The 24,499-nt window shown below is 44.5% G+C and overlaps 1 protein-coding gene across 1 annotated transcript in view; it reads right to left on the bottom strand.

Moving 5' to 3' along the window:
* Positions 1 to 24,499, bottom strand: part of LOC125705071 (collagen alpha-1(XXV) chain) — a 150,547-nt gene that overhangs the window by 45,966 nt on the left and 80,082 nt on the right. Inside the window, exons 3-6 of the mRNA XM_048971406.1 lie at positions 22,283 to 22,327; positions 18,310 to 18,317; positions 6,794 to 6,820; positions 4,928 to 4,954 (exon numbers count right to left, since the gene is read on the bottom strand). Coding sequence (XP_048827363.1) covers positions 4,928 to 4,954; positions 6,794 to 6,820; positions 18,310 to 18,317; positions 22,283 to 22,327 — 107 coding nt within the window. The remainder of the gene's footprint in view (positions 1 to 4,927; positions 4,955 to 6,793; positions 6,821 to 18,309; positions 18,318 to 22,282; positions 22,328 to 24,499) is intronic.

Below are 24,499 nucleotides of genomic sequence, written 5' to 3'. Positions count from 1 at the left end.
TGTAAAAGAAGATACCAATTTATTATTTGAGAGGCTAATGCATAATACATATCATGTGAAAAATGTAACCTCCTACCATTGGCTGAGTCATAATGAGTAATGTCACAGTCACTGAGGTAAAAATACATGATTAATCTCTGTTATGTCTAATCTTTTCACAGCATGTACGAAATGTTATATCTTTATTTATTTAATATGAACAGATTTTTCAATATAAAATTAATCCTGTCAGGTACAAAAAAAAATAAAAATCCGAATTGGAAGTATCGCCAATACGTTAGGGCCCTTTCAATGAAATAGTATAGTGGTGGGTGGGATTTTCATTGTCACTGATTGGTTTAACCCAGCGTCAATAAATGCAACCAAAGTAACCAACAGGAAGGCAGTTTCACCAGATAATCCCACCCACCATGGTTTAAACACTCCAGTCCGCAGTTTCTTGTGAAATGCTCTGTCACACACTTAACTGGCATGCAGAGCATCTTACTGCACCGTCAAGACAATAGATTTTTACTGGGCTCTGGATAACACCGAATGCATTATGCCATTATGCTAGTGAACTTCGGTCTTAATACCAAGTGATCTATGGCATTAGAGGGCACACAGACATATTCACACGCTCATACACCCAGGTCTGTTTAGGGTCACCTGCACTGCGCTGGCCTATAGGAGGAAATCATAGCCCACAGAGGAAACTCACACGAACATGCACAGAACATGGAATCCCACACACAGACCTCCAGGCCCACGTTTCAAAATATACAAATGGAAATTCAGAATAATTATCTATTCTGCTTAATAACAGCAATAATGTGCGTGACGTGCTGCGCTAAAGTAAACAAAGGAAAATGGCGCCTCACGCAGGTTGGAACCCATACAAGACAAGTGGAGTCGGCCTTTTCAACTGGAGCCAGAATAATTATCCGAGTGTGTGACCAAGAGATTTGCCCATTTCAGAGAAAAAGGAGAACAGTAGACTAATTATTTTAGTTTCAAACGCAGGGAATTTCAACAAGATATTCATGGAACAGCAGGGTCCATTGTTCACGTTTTCCCGAAACGGGCCAAATTTTGACTCTGTACAAAAATCAATTTCCAGTATAACCACCCGCTATTTTTTGATCAAATAATCAAATCACTTGGAACACCGGGAAAGTTGAGAACCAGCCTTGCGGGTGAGCCGGACACTGCATTGTGTCGTGCATCCGCAGCCTGATATCCATACCATGGCCAAATGCATTGAATGGGGGAAAAAGGACATGAGTGGGTGTTTAAGTGGGTTTAATTGGCTTCTGATCTAGACCTGTGGGATTCATTAAGCTCACGATCATCTGGCTGTCAGGCCGGAGACACGACCCTCCATCCCAATATACCCGATATACCGCGTCTCCCCCGCATCTTAACCAATAAGTCACAGGATAGAAAGGGGGGCAAGGCGAAATGGTCCGGTCTAAGTCCCCATGCATCTCCATGTAATCGGACAACTGCTGAAGAAAGGTGCTGACTGTTCACTGCTAGACAACGAAAGGAAACCTGCGGGAGGTGATGGTCCACAGGTATTTATGACGTGAAACGTCCCGAGAACGGGAATAGAGAGTGTATGCGGCTGACCGGTTAAGCATGCTGATTGGTCTCTCAGGCATTTCCTCATTACCCAATATGCAAACGAACCGTGGCTAATTGCCTTCTCGGACTCATTATTTGACTTTTTTTTTTTTTATTGGCCTGACGCGTTTGGTGCGGGATCCCGGCCCTCCCCAACCTTTTATAACATGCCAGCAGTCAGTACAATCCTGCTTTCCTCGCCGCAGTACTGGCCAGGAATTAATGCGGCGAGCTGTCGTCCAACCTCCCCACATGTCACCTCGCGAGGGGAAAACGGCTCTGCCTCACGCAAACCCCAGGGGCTGCATCCTTCCCACTTTTCTCGCTGACCATAGAGCTCTTCCGGGGTGGTCCACAGCCCTTGGCCCCTCAACACCAGGGTGGAAAGGTCGTCATGGCTGAGAATGCTAATGCCATAGTGGTTTATGGGGAATCGCGGCTATTCCCGGATCGCTCCAGTTTCCTTCCCACCGAGTTTGGTGGACGTACCTTATCCTTCTTGCCCGAAGCTGGGTAACCCAGCTAAAGGCTGGGCTCAGGTGTGGGATGGAGAAAATAAAATGCCATGTGACCCTAACCATCAAGCAAAAGCGACGCTGCTCCCCCAAACACTACCTCCCGAATAAGAAACAGCATTACCCTATGATACGTCGTAGATTATCCCTCTTTGAATGCCAGACGGATTAAAAAAATGCACATTCTTAAAAACGTTCCAGTATTATTTTCCAGCTTGCGCAACTCCATGGGGATTTCTGACAAACAAAGTTCGACAATAGTATTTCCTAAGTCACTTCTTTAATCTTTTTTTAAGAGCAACACTTATTGATTCGTGTTTCTGTGCCTATAACAAATGCATCAAAATACTGTACATGGAGCAACAGTTCAATTGCAGTTTAAGAGAGCTACTATTGTTCTTCTCAAGCTCTTATTTGTCAAGGGCAATAAAGTTTTAATAAGTCACAAACTTACTAACACATATGATAAAAGGAACCATGTAGGACCCAACACTGCCTTTCACCAAGTAAATACTGTGTGAGGAGCCTATTACATACACAAATGCTGACTCTGTTCTGTACTGCTTCTGAGCAAAGACATCTTGGTGACAATATTAGGCTGCTACTGACGTCTACCGGAGCAAATTAACAGTAACGTATTGCTCAGGTGTTGCACTGGGGCCTGCTTTTGTTTGTCTGACTAGCGGTAGCACTGTTTGCTGATTGCTTATCCTCTGACCCCTGACTCACTTCCCTCCCTTGAGCCGATGACCCTGCCACATGGTACCTGTGACTGCAAATGAGCATTTCCAAGCTGCAGCAGTAGTCACATGCTTTCCCACACTCACAGCGCTCTGTAAGTGATTGTCGGCCTGCCCTCTGACCTAACCCTTCCACCCCCAAATGGCAAGAGGTCAGCTGGAGCACCTGCTCTGCGTGCCACATGCCATAGACTGAGACCCATGCTCATAGTTACTGGTCATACAAGTATATTTATTTTGTATAAAAGTTAAAAAGGCCTATGATGAACAATAACAGGCCATTGTTCTTTTAATAACGTGCACATTAAGTTGCATATTTGTATTTTCACTGTTAACTTCCACAGAAGAATAATCGCTTACATTTTCAAAGTGAAGCTTTTCTGCGAGGAGGTTTAACTTGCTTTCTAAACAATCATCTGCCAAGAACAAGTATGGTCTCTCTAATTCCGGCATCACTCATCGAACAAATCTTTCTTGAAAGCCCATAATTTTGTTCCACTGCATTTTACCTACTAATTTAATGTGCAAAGTCAATATGTCATTTCAGTGTATAATTTGATTTGGTGGTGAGTGTGCCCTGCTCCTTTCCTTCAAGTGCTTTCACCACCCGCGCCTGGTGGCTAGGCACGACGGTAAAATAATTAAACAAACTGAGAGTGACGACTAGTATTAGAGCACTGTTTGTTTCTCCATAGCGAAAGGCAGCTGAAGTTTCCCTATCTATCTTACAGAGCTTGAGGTAAGCTCCTCAGCTTCATGGTATTATTTCCAATCCCAGAAACTCAATCTAGGCAAGAATCGACCCTCTACATAATCAAATTAATCAATTCACTGAGTCACTGATGGACTGCAGAGACCTTTGACTGCAATTTGTCCCAGACGATATGTCTGACAGTTCAGAAGTTTGAACACTTGTCAAGTGTGTCTTCTGTTTGATTTACTCTGGGAGAACATTTAGATATACCCTGGCTGAGTATTAACTAAAAAAAAAATGGACAATGCGTGAAAAGGAGACCTGATCATCACTAAACAGACCACCATATGTAAACTGGATGTGGGCATCACAGAATCTGCTTTAGAAAATACGGCCCTCTGTCTGTAGATCCACAAACCAGACAACTGCATCAAAGATGATTTACTAGGGGTCTGCTGGTCCTCGTCTCAATCTTCCTGCCTTTATGTGGCCTCAGGAAATCAATTAGGGATACTTCTGCTACTCTGACCTCACATCTGTCCAAGATGATGGATTCAGAGAAAGTAATGAGCTTAGCCTTCAGCGCAAGAGTTTTTTTTAGGGCCAGGTGAAGAAACAGAGGTTACATACTGTAAGACAGATATTCTCACTAGAGCATCATGATGAGCCTGAGTGCTAGGAGTTCAGCAGGGTAAATTTAGAAACTTCTGCACAGCACAAAAAAAATATGCTTTTGAACAGTAAACCTTAAAAAACAAGCATATGACTATTTTTTTTTTATCAAAAATGATCTACTGTAGAACTATGTTTTACAAAAAAATATACATTATCTGGTGATGAAAAATGCTGAGACTAAAATGGAGCAAATATGGACTTTAGGAAAGTCTTGTTCATCAACAAACCGTATACCATCTGTTTGGCTGCTGGCTCTGCCTTAAGGTTGGGGAACAACACAAGTAGTAACACCAAAGATGTCAAAAGAGTGATGATGCCTGGTGTGAAGAGGTATTAACCACAATGGAAAAAGTACGTATTAATCACTCAATTGATATCTTTCTCAAAGTAGCTGCTACGTAAATACATGTCGAAATATCACCGTGAGAAGACTCTCTTTCGAACAAAGCATTTCTTGTAGCAAACTTGTCCCAGTTCAGTTGTTCTCGCACAGGTATCAAAACCACTATCCTTCCCACCCACAGCACTAAACCACTAACTCAATGTAAGCACTTGTGCTCGGCAAGACAAAAAATACCGTATCTCCAAAACACGATGCATCTGAAACATGCAAAATGCAGTAACGTGCGCAACGCATGCAGACGAAGTTACACTTGCGGACCACGAACAGAGGCGGCGGCACTAGGTATTCCACATACCCGCGGGCCCTGGTCTCCTTGATCCCCCTGCAAAGAGTGAGAAGATCGAGTTGGAGTGGTTGTATCAGACAGAGAGAAGAGGAGGGACTGGGTTCGAGGGAGGTGGTAGAGGAGTGGGGGAGGAAGCCAGGATCCGGAACAGAGAAATACCCCAAGCAGCCACCACAATAATCTGTTGAGGGTAAAACTGCTTATTATAAGAGGCTGGTGAGACAGAGGGGCAGGACACACCAGGGCTATGGGCTACATGGTTCATTTGGATGGCAAGGACGGGCAAAGTTACGATAAATTGAGTAGGATGATTCAGACTGGTAGATTTAAAGAGCGACAGTGAGTAGGGACGGTAGAGTTTTATGGGTAAGCAGGGTAAGGTGAGAGACAGAGATGAGTTCGTCGGACAAGAAGGTTGAATATGTATGAATAGAGGGGACTGAACACAAATCTGATTCTGACCTTGCTGTTTATAGCATTTTACCAGACTGGATCAAATGATAGGTCCAATTAGATGACATAACAATGTGCCAATGAAAAGAGCCTCTGCATGACATAAAGGGGAATAAACTAGATCTAACAACGTAAACGAGAGTCTCAGAATCTTGCTGGATATCATTCGTGAAATTATCATCTAGGAGAACCATCAGGGGCTCAGTCACTCGAATTATGTCACCCTCTCAGCCTAACTTTGCATAAAAAGAACCAGAATGCATCTCAGCTTATCTGGCCTACCATCTAGGAATGGTTTTGTTCGTCAAGTGTGCGGACTTGGAGGCAGGGGGATTTACAACAAACACCGTATAGCCAAGACTGCAGCTAAAACAGCAAATTAAACGGCATGCAAGTGCGTCCAATTTGGCAACCGTCAATTATCCACTTGTACAGAGGCAACGGCTTGAAACCTCACTTTTGGAAGGGAAATAAAATTCCCACTGTGGTGAGTTTCACATAGTGGAGTCCTAGTCTTACTGCTTCTTACCATTTTGGGGCCTGATTTAGAACTGAACTGCCTTGGGCAAGTAAGGACTGATGCTTTTTGTGGGTCTGAGAAGCACGGCGAAGACCTCATATGGAGAGATGGCATACACCAATGAGCTCCCCAACAGCAACATAGCTCATCCAATCAAGACAAATGACCAATTTAGGTTCTAACGAGTAATACAGATCAGTTAGGTTTCATTGGTGCATTTCCATGTTTCCTTCTAAAATTCAGATTACGGTTTGTTTCCCCAAACAGTCATAAAAATAACAAAGTATGCTGAACAATAACTACCATCGTTAGAGCCCAGAGTTCTCTCACAATGTCAATTTATGACTGATGGAAAACAACGTTGGCGTCATAAATAGCGTCTCCGTCATAAATGGAGGAGCCATGGGTGTTTCCATACTTGTAAAATATTTGAGCAAAGCGTAACGGTGTTGTCTTGCATGTCATTGAAAGTCAATTACAAAGAAAGTTATATAAAACGTTGATAAGGTATAATTGCCATTGCATGACAATATACCCCAACTAAGGTCTAAGTGTTCAGTACTGATGCAAGTTGCCTTGTCTCTGGGGAGAGTGAGGGTATTTAAAGTTCTTTAAAAGAGTCGTGAGGTTGATAAGGCTTCCAGAGCGTCACACAAAACACATTTTTTAAAGGTTCACTCCAATTAGGAAGAAACTCAATGCATGAACGCCCTATTTCCCATATCGTCCTATATTGTAGAGTGCTAGAGATGGATGGAAAACAACGGGGTTTGGAATCATGTTGTGCCAAAACTTTGAGCAAAGTGGTTTACGTTAATGCAGAAGGAGGGGAAAACATGGAGAGAGAGGGGACAGTGGGACACAACACAATAAATTTAATAATAAAATACAAGCTTCTTTACCTTGTCGCCCTTTGGACCAGGTGGACCCTTTGAAAAGGAACATAATAAAAAGAGAGGTGATGGAAACAAGGGCAAAGCCAAATTACAATCACATGGAGAAGGAATGTCCCTGTTCTGGCAGAAAAGTGTAACGTATTGCTTAATTACAGGGCTAAAATCTCAACCAGAGACATGTAGCTAAGAAGTGTGTTTCTTCCTCCAGGAACCTAAGGCAACAATCGTCCACCTCAAATTATTAGTAAATAACGTGAAACTCATTGCAAGGTTTACATCGATCAAGTGAGGTAGATTAGGACCAATAAATAAAATGCTCCAAGAGAACCTCATTTTTAAGAAAACTAAATTATTTACTTCCCAACGTTCACTGAGTTAGCCAGTGAACTTCCGAGGTAGCAAATTTTTTTTAATTATAGATTGTTCAAGTGAAAACCAAAAAAAGACCTATAGCTACATCTTTTCACTACTGGAAATAAGTACAACACAAATTAGGGTTAACACAAGTGGACTCGACACCTTCAGGTCAGCATGACTCGTATAATCAGGATTTCAATCAAGGATGACTGCTCGAAAGTTTAGTCTTATTTGTGTAGACACACTCACAGTGCGTGATGCAGCATATTACTACCTGATAGAGCGAATGTTTCACAGAGCAGAAACTCGCCGATTCTGTGGAATCATTCAAGCCGAGAGTCCGGCCCATGGCCCAGAGGAGCTCCCCTGCAAGCGCCAGACTGATTTATTGCAGAAGTATGAAAACTGGTTTCCTGCCCCCCCCCACAATATCATGCACAAAGGCAGAATGCCTCCCACAGCTTGCAAGACAGGAAACTGCGCAGGTCAGCGGTTATATGCAAATTGGGGACCTGGACGGAGACAGACAGCAGGAGATGCAGTGAAAAACACGGGGATCTATCTCTCCGGCCTGGAAGCCGCTGAAGCTCTTGTACTATTTCAATCTGATGCATCCTGCTGCTGAGATGAGGATGTTCACTCAAAGCCTTGGCGGCATCTTTAATGAACGGGAACTGAGGTGTTCTGAAAGTAAAAGACCCCCCTCTCCCCAATGCCACAGCCACGACACTTTTTATAATAACAATCATCTCGGAGACGATCAGCTTAATGGTGTAGATTCAGGCTACAGCGTGCACACATTTCGGGAGGGAGGTATCATGGCTGCTTATAAAAGACAATCCCTATTTATCCAGTGACCCTTCTGTTCGCTTGGATGCACAGCAGCGAATCAGTGTGGCAAATGCTCCTTTACTTCTTCCGAGCACCTGCCCCTATGAAGGCATCCATTTGTGAGACTTCACACGCAGATGACAAGGCTATAACCAGACCAGAAGGATGCACTGATTAGGAACTGACACACCGCCCAGCTACTGGTCAACAGGATGGATAAATGCCAGTGACTAGGGTCAGACAGCGTTGCTACTTTGGGTTCCTACCGACAACAGGTGGCGAAGCAGGGATTGGAATGGTTTGACAGCAAGGCAGAGTGGGGGGTGGGCTTTCTGTGAACCGCAGAGTATGAAAACAGTACAGCTCCAGCTACTGCTTGGACTCCCATTCGGAAGTAGGGGTGTTCATTACCCTTAAGTAAGGCGTACCCCACCCCAAACCTGCTATATGCATTAGTTAACAGCTTCTGGGCTCAAGAGGCTACTGGCAAGAAAATAAAAAAAAAATGCAATAAATAAAAATTTAAATCTCCCATTACCATATATGACTTCATATTTCATTAAAAATGGATTGTTTATTAACTTTTGGCTCAAAAACTGCAAGGGGAACAGAAAATAAGGGGTAAATATCTGCTTGTCCCTTTTTAAACACAATCATAGTTTAAGTTTCGTATTTTTATAGGTCATCATAAAAAAATCCCTCAATAGATCTTAAGTTCGTATCTACATTTAAAACAACAGAGCGCAAAATGGGCGTCTGTGACTTCACAGTGATACATGCACTTATTTATGTGATGATAGCATGTAAACACAGAAAGAGTGGAAGATGCCTAATCGGGAACACGTGTGAGTGCGTTCCTGTCCCGTGGAGTTATGTTATTGTTGCACTCTGCACAAAGTTCGCCGCAGTAGACTAGGCGGCATCCTCGCACCTGCTGGTGTTACTTTTGGTTTATTTGGGACCGTAGTCTTCGCGCTACCGCCGACCTGTCAGCTTTTTGCTGCACTCTGTCTGCGGACTCAAGCGGAAAAATGGAACATTCCAGGCCAGTGAAGTTAATCATTCGGATATTTACTGCGTCCAAAATTAATTTTGAAGAAGCAGTAGCATAAAAGTGGAAGAAGAAAAAAAACAGCCGCTTTACAACGATGTGAATACAGGCAGTTATGCAAAGGAGATAAAAGCCCGTCACAGATTCTTAATTTTTTCCCTGAAATGATACACATGCATCTCCTGCTTGATATTCAACAGATGCTCACCAATCAGCATCGATTTATGGAATTGGCCAATCGTGTGCAAGTGTCGCCAACCTCACCAGCCCTGAATTTAGTTGTTCTAGCCCATAAAGTACTAGGCTAGGGCATCCACAGCAGACAATTAATAAAAAGCTGTCATATGTTTTGTGACCACTAGAGGGCCAAAAGCCTGGGAATTGATGTGGGCGGACATCAAGGACGATTTTCTTGAAAAAAAAAAAAGAACTTTTTTTTTCCAAATTTAAAGGCTTATATGAAATTTAAACATGACCCTATAATGGATCAGTGGTGAGGAAAGTGGATGGATAGGTGATCTAGTAAGCTTAATTGTATCTAGGGCTTGTCTTTTTATGAGAGTGCAAAAGATTAAATAGTTGACAGAGATTAAACAGGTGTTGGTTTAGGTATGTAGCCATCAAAAACCTGCAAACACCCAACTACACAGAGCAATTTCTATGCCTTCATTCAGATAATCAATGAAATAAGAAAGAATCTATATCTGTACTGCATGACAGGTGATTGTCTAACGGCTCAGTCAGCGTCATCAATGAGCTGGTGTGCATTGTGCATAAATCTGGGTGCAGCCTCCATTCCCATAATCCCCCATAATATGTCTTCACACCTTAAAAGTGCTTGTACAACGATTCGCTGGGCCCAGTGGGTCACCGCCAGTCAAGTAGCCTGGCCTTCAGAGGGCCCGATTGAGGCCTTGCATATCTCACACCTTCACTCCCTGCTCCTAGCGGACACGCCCCACACACTTGGATGGGATACGGCTTAAAAAAATAATAAAGGGGCATGAAAGCCGCAGGAGTGCAAAGCCAAACATCGGGTAGAGGGGGTACCTGCGATTCAGCTTGACTCCTTACTGTACACAATGTCCTGATAATACAAACGACCCACTTAATATCAAGCGATAAAGCACGAGAAATTAAACACAGAAAAAAAGGCTGGCCACGGGTTCCGCCCCTGTGGCTTTTGATGTCTGTGGTAGATGCCACAGAATGATTCATGACTTGCGATGCATTTAAGCGGAAAGTTTACAAAAAAAGAAAGAAAAGAAAAAAACAAAACAAGACACTGCGCCGCTCCTCAGGGCTGTTCATCAGAGCACAGTAACAGTGACGGTCTGGAAGGAAGGGGCAGCGGCCCATCACAGCCCTGCGGTCTGAGGACCAGGCCCCACAGGACAATGTCCTGTGATTGTAACCCCCCCCCCCACCTTCTCTCTCTACCCTGCGGGTCTTTTACTCTCATTAGCATCGGCAGCAGCTCTATCCATCTGCGCAGCCCTGTAATCAGCCAGCAGGAATGCTAAGGCCCGCTATTATCACTGCATAAGAAACTGCAGCGGTACAATTCAGACGCTAGGAAATGCATAAATTTGACCCATGCTATTTTTCCCAGGATTTCTTGGGTCCGGCTGTCGAACACCGCTGTCCAGGTTATAAAAGCCACGTGGACCTGTAGTGGCCAGATGCAATCGGTCACAGGAAGCCATCGGTTTGGGCCCTGGCGCACGCTTTTGTGGGATAACTGACAAAGAGCACTGAGGGTTATCTGATTGGACAGACACACAGGGAGAAGCTACATTTCACAGTGGTCACATTTAAAACCTCCCCCACCTGCGTTTCCCTGGGGTTGCCCCAGGAAAAATCTAAGAAAATTTGTATTACCTCCAAGACAATATTATTTTTGAAATATGATTCTACACGTTAAAGTAAATAAACAACTTCATCTGCCAAACCTCCTGGAGGCAAAATCAAATACCGCTGAAATCAGTGATCCCCCCGATACTTATATCGCTTTCCATTCTCCCGTCTGGTGCCCTTATGTTAGCTCTAGATGGAGGACACAGGTCAGGGGTAAAGTTAGACATGGTGCAACACTATGTCATGTTACAGGAGGGGCACGTGAGCTCCGCCCCCCCTTTGGATGGCCCGCGAGCTCAGGGGGCCCTTGCTGCCAATGAAAGTGCAGGGGCAAAGGCCAACCAGTGGCAGCTCCAAACAGGACACCATCGGAGCTCAGCCCTACCTCCTGCGCCAAGACCAGCAAATGTCTTCAAAGGAGAATAGCCCTGTATTCCGTTTTATTCAGTTCTGTGGTATTGTGAGGCACCGTGTCAGACAAGTGACAAGGACAGGGTATGCTTTGATCTTAAGCTTGAGAAGGGAAGGCAGACACCTTCATAACGCTGCCCCTGACAAGGGAAAGTGATGTGGACTGTGGGCCTACTTCCCCTTTGCTCTGCTGAATCAGGAACAATGTTCAGAGAAAACACAGCTAGCAGTGTTAATGTAGGATCTGTTTACAAAAAACAGCCAATAAAATAAAGGATGATACTAAAAAAAATTGCAAAAAAATGTTATTATACATGGATACAAGATATGATGTCATAAAAGTACCTAATCGCCTACCAGCATCCTGCATCAAGGTATCTATCATCTATAAAGGGGCCCTGGGGAGCATTTTGAGCAGGATACCAAACAGCATGAAAGATGGAAGTAATAGGAGCAGCATGGGCAGGAGCAGATTACCATAAGTAGCTGGTGCTTGTCGAGGAATCTTCAGGCGAGGCGGGGCAAGCGAGTGAAAAACCGCAATGGAAAACTGACTCGAGACTGGCATCTGTTTCCCATATCGGCGAGCGGATCACAATTAGCCGGGGCCCAATGCAGCTTTAACGTGAGGGGCGCGTGGAAAGTGGTCCGCTCAGCAGAGCCTCCTCATAAAACGAGGCCAGCCGGCCGCCAGCCCGGCCCATCAGCGGGGTCACCTCGCAATTAGCGGTGACTGGGGTGACTTGGGCTGGGAAACAGGGAGCTCGGGGATGACGACAAAGTCCTTGAGGGAAAAGGGGAGGGGACTGTGGCTTGATCAAGACTGGCAAGAAGGATGGGAGCATGACATCTTATGGACCCATAGCACTCAGCCATGGCTGTGGTGGGGGAGACCAGTCTGGGGAGGGGGAGGGCATGGTATACTCACATAACTCTCATTAAACTAAAGGGAGCCAGGATTTCCAGGGATGAGACATCCCGCTGTGGCCAGATGATTCTGCCTTGCACCTCTGTACCTCATGTTGGTAAAAGGCATCTCCTCAACCACAAGCTTGGAATCTCTCCAGGACTGAAGCACCACAGGGCTTCGGCTCAGCAAGCTGTTGTTTGTTGTAAGGTGTACAGTTTCTACTCAGACTACCCTGTATCCCACAGTGTCCACCCCCCCGCCCCCAACCCCCCCGCCCCCACCCCAGTCCACAGACCCCAACAAACAGCAGGTGTTGTGTTTACGCTAACGTTCATAGGGTACAGATGAGGAAGAAGTAGGGCTTGTAGGATGGATGTGTATGTCACTGTCCACCGTAGAGAAGAAGATGTGGTTGCTAGCATTCCAATGAGCATGTTTTAATCCAGCAATCGGAATGGAAAGACGGCACAGAGGCGAGGAATCAGGTTCCGTAAGGGCATCTTGGTTGCATTCCTTAGTACCCCGAACATCTTCTGTGTTCCAAAAGGCGACTTACTCATCATGCCCTGAAGCCCTTTGTGAGATGGACTGCCACGGAGGTCCGTGAGCATGAAGGGAAAATGCGATTTAAGCCGTCAGCCGTCAGGCACTGCCAAAAACACCTGCTGCTTCCAGTCAAAGCACAGTAAATCAAACACACCGGGCGTACACCAAATCATTCCGGAAAGTTCTTTTTAATAGTGCAGGACAACTATACTATGTCTCTACAGTAGAGCAAAATTGATTCTTCTGAATGGATCACATGTAAGATAACCAGCATGCTAATTTTTATTGTGCAGTTAGTTCAACCACCCAGCCACCAGACGTCCTCAGGCAGACTGTCAGTGTCAATTTCTGAATCTTTGCACTTGCTCTTTTTCTGTTTTCTCCTGCTTGTGAATACATCCTGCCCTTCTTTCCCTCTGTCTGGTCAGTATGGATTTCTCACCTCAGGTGCCTCTGATCCAGGAAGGGCACTGCAGTAAATGTTTTATTATAAACTGCCTTGGTGGGTCTTATATCTCACAAGCAGTTCCCATCAAGAAAGACGTCAGAGAGTAACTTTATAAAAGCGAGACTTAATTGGCCTTCAAAGAGGCCAGACCTTGGCTAACCTCTGTAGAATGTGCTGTTGTCCCGGCTGATTCTTTGTGTTGCTTTTAAGTGGAATTGACTTTTGTCCCCCTGTGAATGTCCAGCGCTGAGTTAAGGAAGCAGTGAAAGGAAGCAGTCAATCTTCATGAAATGTAAAAATGGGAAGCATACTCAGATAACAGCAGCCGCTTTTCAGCAGAGTGCAGAATATGGCTGGCAGATGAGCTCTTTTATGAATTTAAACCTGGCAGCACGCTTTGCTTAATGGAAAAGCTGGTATAAGGTGAGTTAGCTATAGGGTAGACAGTCTTGTAGAGCACTGAAGAAGTGCTGCTCCTGTCTCAGAGCCTGTTTCTCAACCAGAATAATGTTTGAATTTATGCTCTTATTATAGTTCACGGATAAAAGTACAGGTGATGAAAATTCTAAAAAAAAAAAAAAGGATTTGACGGGGTCATTTTCAAAGTACTTAGGAAGCGCTTAAAATAAGGTCCTTTGCACATTTATGCCTTTGGATATGGCTCAACTGGCATCAGAACACAGCCTATTAAGTATCAAACGGACCAGAAGGATGTAATGATGGTAATTAAAACATGGGCATCAGTCTGGTGCTTCCAACATGTTGGGAGTGGGAACTGCAATTCATACAGAGCAACATACACAGTTAACTGTGCGTACAAGAGCTGTTAAACAGTGTTAAATGCATAGCTTCATGGCATTGGCTGGAACACATGGATCAAGGAGACACCCGAGGGACGCCGCTTGGCGGTTATGAGACGACCTTGTAAACCGAAGGTCCCAACAAGTTCCACAAGGGACTTAAAGTATTTACATATTTAACAGGCATTCCTCCTGTCAACTACATACATATCTCCCAAGTCCAAGTTCTTTTCAAAGAGAAATAATAATAATAATAATAATAATAATAATAAATGAAGATTTAATATAAAAATTAAAAGAGAACAAACATCTTTGTACTAAGTTAGGTGTACATCTTAAGTAGTACAAGACCAGAAGGGTTTCTATTGTCTGACTGAAATTTTGAAAATTAGATTTCTTTTTGACTAATTTGTATGATTATTTTTAGATATTAGCAGCCGTGTTAGCAGGAAAAAGAGAAGCTCATTTGTATAAACAAGAAAAATTAAGGTTTCTTGCAGTTTGCCATGTGACGTTCTCCTCGGTAAGGATTTATCAGCCCGCACAGTCCCAGCTCGTAACCATTAATTCCGACCCCTTGAATTAGTAATGAAGTTCTAAATTTGGCCGATCGTGATGGGCGTTAAAAAGTGAGGCTTCATTGTGGAATAGTGCTATAATTCTGTGCTTCCAAAAAGCATACATAACCTAGTACAATGCACGTGCTTAATTAAAGGAACAACAAAAACAAATGGGTTTGATTAGCTGAGGGAATTTGAGTGTGGAGACTTAGGGATGGAAGGTGAACTCTCTCTCTTCAGCTTGTATTTTTGCCACAGGAAGTCCATTAGAAAGGACACAGCTGCTGAGACAATAGTTAGGGTTCTGGCTAAGGTTAGCGGATCAAGTCCAAGAAAGAGGTTCTTCTATTGTACCTTACAGTGAGGGATGCAAAAATCACCGATTTCTGTAAAAAAATAAAATCCAGTGGTAAAAATAGATAACATTTTTTGAAAGCTGCTATGCAACCATGCATCTGCTATTCAACATGTGTAAATAAGAATCACAGCAAAGACAGGTGTGAGAAAAGAGTGACACCGTAACTCACAGATTCCTGAGATCACGGACAGATCAACAGGACGACATAAAGATCACCTGATGTATACAGGACAGTGCCTGTTTCTGTCCTGATGCTCAGTGCTAGACACACCTGACCCCAACCAAAACGTGTACTGAGATTGCCTCAAATGGAGACCTCGAAAGCCATCATCAGCTCAGCCTCCTCAGCAGGCCATGAAAGCGGGGAACTTAACCCAGCCTGGCTGCGGCATGTTTTATTAACAGGTGCATTGCATTATGGATGAGACTGGATGTCGGTTCCCGACTGCCACCCATTTCCCTTAATCCCTCCAAGACAGTTGCATAATTCAAGCACCGGGACACATTGTTCCCTCCAACATCCTGGAATCCACACAGAAGAAGAGATCCCACGTTCGGCAGCATATCACTGCGAACCGGAAGACAGGGCCCCATCCTCCCGTATACCTGGCAGCACTTTTGATTTCACCCATTCCAGAACGTTTCATCCTGTCATAAATTAAGTAGACGCTTATTCTCTGTGTAGTTACATCGAATCTAATGAAAGTTAAAAGCAATGTGTAGTAACATAAACATTAACCGCGTCTTTGATTTTCACGCCTGCCGTTTCATGCATTGTATGTGCTAAATGGTATATTCCCACTGGGCGAGGACTTTCAGCTGTATTTCTGCTTTCTTTCAAAAAGTAAATGCTGGCAGGAAGACAACAAAACAACCACAACCCTCTTGGTCAGGGGGAAGAGTCAAAATAATCCATCCATTTTTTCATCTGACACCCACTTACGTATACCCAGTATACGGTCAGGAAGGGCCTGGTACCTACCCCAAGGAGCAGGCAGAGGAGCACCTCAGATGGAATGGCACTGCACCATCACAAAATGTCCTTAAAAATATTTCCAAAATACTTGCCCCCCCCCCCCCCCAATGCTTTTAAGACACTTTAATTGCATTTCTGTTTTGTTTTTTTTTTACTTAATATCTTACCCCAGTATATACAAAACAGTGATACATTATTAATACGCAATTCTGTAAATTACGTTTTCACCTGGCCCACCTTGCTCTCCATGAGACACGGCCAGGTGAGAACAAGCTTGGGAGGGGGGGTGACAGTGCAGGGTCAGTCAGGATGCAGCACCCAGCTCAGAGGCCTACGGACATGTAAGTATTCTGCTGAGGCCAGGGCTCGAACCCGCAACCTTCCAATCACAGGCGCCCAGGCTCAGCCCACTGAGCCACACACCAGCAATGGAAAAAAATGAGCTCCGCAAAGCTCGTTGTAAATGGTAAAAAGGCTCCTTGGTTAAGCTACGCTGAGATTTCTCCTTCACTTAGCATCATCCCTAACCTCACTGTGAACCTGGTTTGCAACATTTCAGCCTACATGCTTGCATAATCTATTAGTACTCTAGAAATAATAACAAGTAATATTTTACTGATTAGTGCAAAAACTGTCACTATCAGCTTAGGCATCTAAAATTCATACCTATTATCTGTATCGCAATGTTAGCAAGAATCCTATCTCACCCGGTCCATTTTGTCATTGATTTTTAGGGATTTTCTTTAATGTGAAATTGCCATTTCAAAGCAGCTTAAACATCCAGCTATGGTTACTTCAGGAATCTCAGCAGGGCAGGTAATCAAATGCTCCCGGTAGAACAGGCTCTTTCATTACCTTCCTAATAAGCTGCCACTGCTACATTAAGTACAATTCCCTTACGGGGCAAAATACATGTAAAAAAAAAAGAAAACGAAAGAAAAAGAAGTAATGGAGAAAGAAAAACAAATCAGTTATTTGGTGATATTTGAAAGGCGGGATATTAATTCTGGAGAAGGGTTTCCTGATTATCTGAGAATTATTAGGTGAGATTTAAATTAGCTGAATATCAAATCCCCTTTCGATGGAGGAACAGAATAATTATTATTAAAAATGATTCCAAATTTAGCCACAAGATTGTATTTTGTCTGGCTCTCTGTGGGATATTATGGATGAGAAGCCCAGAGATCCAGAATTTCAGCATAGGAACAAAAAATTTTTTCACAGAACATCAGTGAGTCAGACTGAGGTTGTTTCATCCTATTACTAGGCAATAAACAACACAGAAATGTATGCAAACAACAGGGTAGAAACAGTGGCATGTTTACAACACTAGTGACATACTGGCTGTCTGCACCCCCGGCTTCTGAACACGAAGTGCCCACATGACTCTAGTACTGAGGCCCATAGCGCAATAACTGGCTTCCCCGTGCTTGATCCATCTGGAGGAGATCCTGTAAGAAGAGGTAAAGACGTCGCTCCCCGGGGGCTTTGCTTGGGGTCCTGGGAGCTACCAGGTGTACCATGGCCTGGAGAAGGCTACAGTAGGACCACCTGCATTCACTTAAAAAAGCCAGGGGGTTTGGGGGGACTTGAGGTCCAAGGAGGCAGAGCGAATTAACTCGCTATTTTTATGGCTCCAGGGGTGCATGCTATTATACCTATTTAATCACACGTTCCGCAAACTCCATAAATTGCTTTAACAGAGCACGAGCGGCCCGCTTGACCTCCTCACCAGCCAGCCCCGCTCCGGCAAGGCCCCTAAAAGTTATTCGCAATCCCGTCCATGTCTTTGGAAACCATATGACTGCAGCGCGCTCCCATCTATGATTTCCCCACATATAATGAGGTGAGACACATCCCCCCCCCCCCCCCTCGTCCTTCCCTCCAAATTTGGTGGAAGGAGCAGCAACAAATCTTTTCTTGGTAATGGTGATGAGAAAAGGGAAACATGAACAAAAAAAATATATTATTTTAATCATATAGTCATGTTACTCTATGGCAAGCGCAGGTTTTAATAAACCATATGCAAAGCCCTTTATATCAGGGGGGCAAGCCAGATTTGCTATTCATTTGTAAAAAAAAATAATAATAATAATGAATGAGATTCTATAACAGGTTAGTACAGTATAACATTATAACATGAGTCGATGCATAATGGCTATTAAAAAACCTCATGACCACTTGTACTTCTTTTGTATTCAGTGCAGTGAAAAAGAGAGGCTTTCAGCAGAGGATTGTTGCATTTCAATATAGTTATCCACCACCCCCCCCCCCCCCCCCAAATCTAACAGCAGATTAAATCAATGCATCTTGCCTACATCTGCTGCGAAGACGACTTAGACTTCTTTGGTTGAGATTTTACCTTTGTGGGTGAGTCACTCACACTGCCACTCATGCCAGAAACTCCAGGTACTTACAGGTGGCCCTTGGAGAGAAAGCAGAAGGGAGAGAAGCACCATTACACAAGCGCAGCGAATATCAGCAACAGACTCAGAGCAGCCAGAAATCCTGGTGCCCACATATTACACAGTGACGTGACTAAACGCAGCACGATTCCTGCAGTGTCCTGATAAATTTACTATCTCCAGCAACTACCTTGTCCAGCAATGGGGGGGAAATGGAAATAAACACGTCCGGACACTAAAGTTTCAAAGTTGCCGGGTAGAAAACGCCCTGGCATTACATTTCCGTTTAACTGCAAATTAACAGGAGTATTTATACCCATGGCATTTAGCCTTGGCGACGGTACAAAATTCTCATCCCTATCTCCTCTTACTGCACTGTTAGCCAACAATGAGACGAATCGCTTGCATTCCGGAAGCATCTACTGCTTACTTGTCGCGGCGCCCCGCGGCTTGTTTAAACTGTCGCATGTTTTTCGCGAGGTGCCCCTTGCATGCTTTTCCAATTATCTGCACTCAGAGGGGTCGGTACCGTTCCGCGTGGGGACTCTATCAAAGGCTCCTCCAGTTATTTCGGATGCTTGGGGGGGGCTTATTAGAAGGGGCAGCTGCTACGCCTTAACACCAGCCGCCTTTTATGACTCTTTTTTTTCGTCTGTTCATACTTCTCAGTTAGTTGAGGTGCCAAATTGCTCGAGCAGCTGCCCCTCAGAGGCCCCGGCGCCCGACGCTTTCAAGACTGCACTTCAACGCCATTGTTTTACAGCTCGCTGAGTGAGATTACTTATTTTATATCGTGGCCTTCCTAACCTCTTTTAGAGCTCCTGGTGTGCAGTGCACGCGAGCAAGGCTAGTTAATGGACGACAGGATTACGGTACGGCGGCATAAATGGCGCCAGGCCACATGAAAACATGATGATGGACACACCAACGGCAAACTATCCCGGACAATTAATAATGCTGAACGCTGACTGAACTGTCGCTAGACTCGGAATACCCCCGACGAACGCCAGTTAGCAAAGCGATTAAGTACAGAAAGTCCTTTTGCCAGCCCGTTAGGAATATATCTGGCCGCACTCAGCAGTCAAGAATTTCCAGAATGAAATGCTTGTTATTTTTCCCTGAAATGGAGACAAAATGTGTTCGACATGGCTGACGTCCTGTGGAATTTTTGCTCGTTTGCATAAATTCCCTATTGTTGATGTATGGCTCTGATATCAAGGCACCCCGGAATGTTTTATCGTACCCCAATCAAAAGTCCACTTCTGGGGCCAGGATGCTAAGCAGACACACAAGGCTGGCACGTTAACCATCTCTATCGAAGCAGAGGTGCAGAAATAGCAGGCTCAGCAGTTAAATACATATCTCTGGGCAATCCTAAATACAAACCGACCTCCTCCAGCGCTGCTTCACCCCGGTCCCATCCGCAACATGTGGCTGTCATTTAATGAAACTGCAAGCCCTTTGCGGCGCTTAGCTGATTTAATGTCACTAAGGTGCCTATGAGGATTTACGAGCAGCTGGCATACATGCCTCACGCTAGTGTGTGAAACACACGCATAAATGACCAGGGTATGCCTTTACAGCTCACACGCGGGCGCCAGTGCTGTCACTAATAGCCTCCAAAGGCAACTAAGTCGGTGTTTTCTGCCCAACAAGACCATGCATTTAATTTATCGGGCAGCCCAAACCTTTCTCCAGGGTGCACAGGTTTTGGAGCGGCACTAAAAACAAACAACTGACAGCGGTGGCCGCTGACCACCCATACACCCGCTCCGAGTGGAGCACAGCTCCACGCTCTGCGGTGCGCAACGGCAGGCCGCCACCGTCAGACTGAGGAAAGCCGGACCGAGCAACACTCATCCCTTTCAGCCGGTTCACTGAGAACACCAGTGTTCCACGCAGACCCTGTTTAGCGCACTTGTTTTCTGGGTAAACACCTAGGGCTTTTCTCATCTCCCACTCCCCTGCCCCAACCCGCCCCCCCACCGAACTTGTTTCTCCATACCCGATGGAAGCAGATGAAAGCCGTGTCTGCTTTCTCAGACGGGCAGCGGATCTAGCTGGGTTTGGGCCGGTTCCTTACAATGGAAACTCTCTGACCATCCAAACACAGGATCTCAGGTTTTGGGCGAGCCCATGTGAATGTTCTGAGGATGGGGACTGAAAGGGAGCACCGGAAAAATAACTTTTCCTCCTCTCCTCCTCGCTTTTATGTGTGTTGATAGATTGAGAGAGGAGTGCCTTAGTCTGCAGATCTGAATCCGTCCTCTATGCTTCAGACTTTATGGAGCAGAGGTATGTGCTCTGCACTTTCATGTGGAGGGTGGGAAATTATTTATGACGCACCCCATAAAATGTTTCCAAGTACATTTTTTTTTTTTTTTTAAATTAGCCAGCCGTGCTATGCAACCGGAATGACTACCGTTAACTCAGCAGCTCCTGCATCTGTTTCAAGGTAAAGCAATGATCCAGAAATGTGCGCAGGTGCCACATAAATTTGCAGAAGGCGGAGCCAAACATGCAAATTAAGCTACGGGCTGAGGGCAGTGGCACAACTAGAGTGTTTAAAGGGAATTCAGAGCTGGCACAGGGATGACCTGAGGAATCAAAGGTGACCCTTGATCTGCAGGACCAGCGTCCTAGACTTGCACTACAGATTTGGAGGGCTCCACCATCCTGACATTACTTTGCACTGTGGGACACCAAGGGAAGGGGTTGCCACTCTATCTCTTGTTCTTTTCCTTTGGTCTCAGCTATGCTGCTTGAAATATTGCAAGTTGCCACTTACTGCAGTGCTGTTATCACTCATGGAAGAGAATGCCATCAATCCATTTTTAATAACCACTAATCCAGGCAGGGCAGCGGTGCTCTAGACCCAGGGTGCATGGCAGGTCACACCCTCAAAGGAACGCCATGGCAGAACATGACATGAAATAAAAATGAGTGTTCCTGTTATGCTACACGTTATTTGCAACTGGTACACATAATAATCCCGATAAGCCTTAATAAAGGTAAAATACTACAGACTACACTATAACAAATTATTACCAAAAGGGACATTTAGTGCCTGGGTGGCCCGTTAATTCTTCATTCTCCAGGCAGCCTCCAACACAGATATCCAAAAATCAAGCCAGAGAACATAAAGCGTACACGGTTTTAAGAAATATGGATCCTCTTATATGTGCGACAATAAAGCTGTCATTGAAATCAGCACTAAGACCGGAGTTAAATCTTCAGTGACTTCCTAACATGCTCTTTCTTTGCTTTAACTAAAACCTCATGCTACTATCTTTCTGAACAGAAAGAATCACTTTCCAAACTGTTTCTTATTTTTTGCATGAGTATCTTCGGTCCAAGATGGCTTACCTAACTGCCTGAGCAATGTCTCTGGCACGGGACACTAGGCTCCAGCGGCCATTAACCTTCTCTGTTAGCGCTGTGCATCGCATTTCGGATGCAACGGCTTTGGGATTTATATGTTTCCCTACCATTAATTAGCCCTGATATCCATCTCGCTGCACGCGGCTGAAGGGAGCAAAGCCACCGGCATACTCAGACCAGAGGGAGACGGACTCAAATGAACCGGGCCGGTGGGTGAGCCCACAAGGGAGACTTGGAACATAGGGTGACACACCCAAGACTTTCGCAGTGAGACGAGATGGCAAACGGCCGCCACTGTCAGACATTTACTTGGAAGTTCCTCCTTGTGTTAGTGAATCCAAGAGGTTCCTTCAAGTGTGCAGGACACCCAGGAGAAGTTGTTTTTTTTGCATTTTATTGTCCTTTTAACATATTATTACCATTTATTGTCCTAATCATGCTGCTACCCTTAATTTTGAAAATGTGGCACCATTAACTCAGACATGACCTCATGCATGTTCTACACAACTTGATACATAGTTTAAAAACAACACACACACAAAATAGATAAATAAAAACTTTTTCCATATATGTGGCCCTTCTGCAGCATGCATGTGACCCTTACCAGTGTCCCCATCCCTTCCTCGTCTTCCTCTCTTCCCCGGAGGGCCTGAAAGTAAAAAAGAGACTTAATATTAACTTAATATTTTCATCTAGGCAGATATTATCTGCTGCATTTTTTAGATGTTTTTCACCACTGACCTTCATCTCTTAGCACGAGGACCAAAAGCTTTCATTCGATAACTTAAAAAATGCTGCATATTGTATTACAGTGTACTTGCAAATATTTGCTCTGGGGATCTTTCCCCCCTTTTACAGTAAATGTTTTCAAAGCACTGAAATGTGTAAGAAAATGAAAACAGCACGGACTACGCACCATCTCATTACACTGTTTAATTTCCGTTTTTTTATTTTGCTTCGATGAGCGTTCCCCCATATGCCTTACGCAAGTAACATCAGTCTGTGCATGCTTACTGAGAAAAGAGAGACAATTACACGCATCATTAGCTTTTTATTGCTCGCACTGGAAACCGGCGGCCTAACACACCAAGGGACTGCAGCCCTTAGTGCTGACCAGGCCTTTGGAGAACGTTAAATCCGGCGTGTGGAAAACCGTCTGGCAAGCCCCCCCCCCCCCCCCCGCCCCCTTTGCTCAGGACAAGAAAGAGGGAGCCACCAGAGGAATGGGAGGAAGTCCAGAATTTTTGGCCTAGACAGAGTGGACTACAGCAGCTTCCAGTGAAATGTCAATAGCTGGTGTTGGGCTCTCTTTTAAGTGCTTAGAGCCTAAAATGATTCCACTTTGTTTCCCATCTTCTACATTAGTCCATAGATAAGGAACACAGACACGTACAGATCCCGGTTCTGTGCACTGAAGATATCTTACAAGTCATTCAATAATCATGGTTAAAAACACATGAATATACAAATAATGGTCATGTGACATACTGAAATAGATGTGTAAAATTGACAATAACAATAACATATCAGCCTTGTCTCTGTTCCTGTGCTGTCTGTGACAAGTTCCAGGTTCCTGCACAGTCCTAACCAGGATTAGCAGTTAGAAAATGGATGAAGACTCTGAATATGCCACATTTTTCACGTGCAAGATTTTACGTGCACTTTATGAATCGGGGGTGCAATGATTAGGACTATTGCTTTACACCTCTATGACCAGGATTTGAGTCTCCACCCCTGGCTGTGTGTGTGTGCAGTTTGCATGTTCACCGTGTCTTCGAGGGGTTTCCTTCTGGTTCTCCGGTTCCTCCCCAGTCCAAAAACATGCCAAGGTGAACTGGAGTTGCCAAATTGTCCATGTGTGAATGTTGTGCTCACCCTGCAATGGATTACCCACCTATCTACGATTATGCTCTGCCTTGTGCCCATAGTGTCCAGGACAGGCTCTGGACAAGGTGGTATAGAAGAGAGATGGACTTTCTGAATGAAGCAAGAGAAACCTAATATAGCTACCTGAGGTTAGATTTAACAGGTGAAATCGAACACAAAAAGGTGAGCTCTGCCCTGCTGATATGATTTTAAAGTGACTCAATCAAAAAAATCTCACAAAACATTTTTATTATCATAACACATCAAGACTGAAGCACAAGAGCAGGTAACACTGCGTAGTGCCTACAGCCTCATTGGAGGCGCTAATGAGCTGAGGCGAGCTTCAGCACAGGCCCCCGGGGTGAACGGCCTCGTTCAGGCCCCCCAGCGGCTCCAGGGGTCGGCCTCGTACCTTTGGCCACAAAAACCAGCAACTGGAAGGAGCAGTCCAGACTGGAAAGATGCACAGGCAGGAACTGATGAGTCAAAACCAGCACCTTGTGCGTGCATCATAATAAGTACATATAGTTCAGGTTACAGCACACCTAACTCAAAATGACAAGTGAAAACAGCAAGGAATAGTGAAGGAAATTGTTTTTTTAAATAGCAAAATATTCACTTTCATTTACATTTCACATCGTCATTTATTTATCTGGCACCGTGCTTAGATAATGGCATACCTGTGGACCCAGAAACGAGGATCGATATTCGAAGTAACGAAAACCGGTAATTATCAACTAGAGAAATCAAACTCTATCCAAATTATCCTTGTACACCACGCTTTATAATATGTTCACGTCACATGCTTATCAAAAGACTTTGCAGGTAGTTCTGATGAGCGAGAGGTAATAATCTACGAGGGTACGCCAGACAAAAACTGAGAAAGAACATAAAAAATGAGAAAAAAATACACCAAACCCTGTGGGCATGCTGTCCTTGTGACAAAAAAAATAGC

This window comes from Brienomyrus brachyistius, chromosome 12 (genome assembly GCF_023856365.1).
Source record: "Brienomyrus brachyistius isolate T26 chromosome 12, BBRACH_0.4, whole genome shotgun sequence".
Lineage (NCBI taxonomy): Eukaryota > Metazoa > Chordata > Actinopteri > Osteoglossiformes > Mormyridae > Brienomyrus > Brienomyrus brachyistius.
This window is presented reverse-complemented; position numbering and strand designations above follow the sequence as displayed.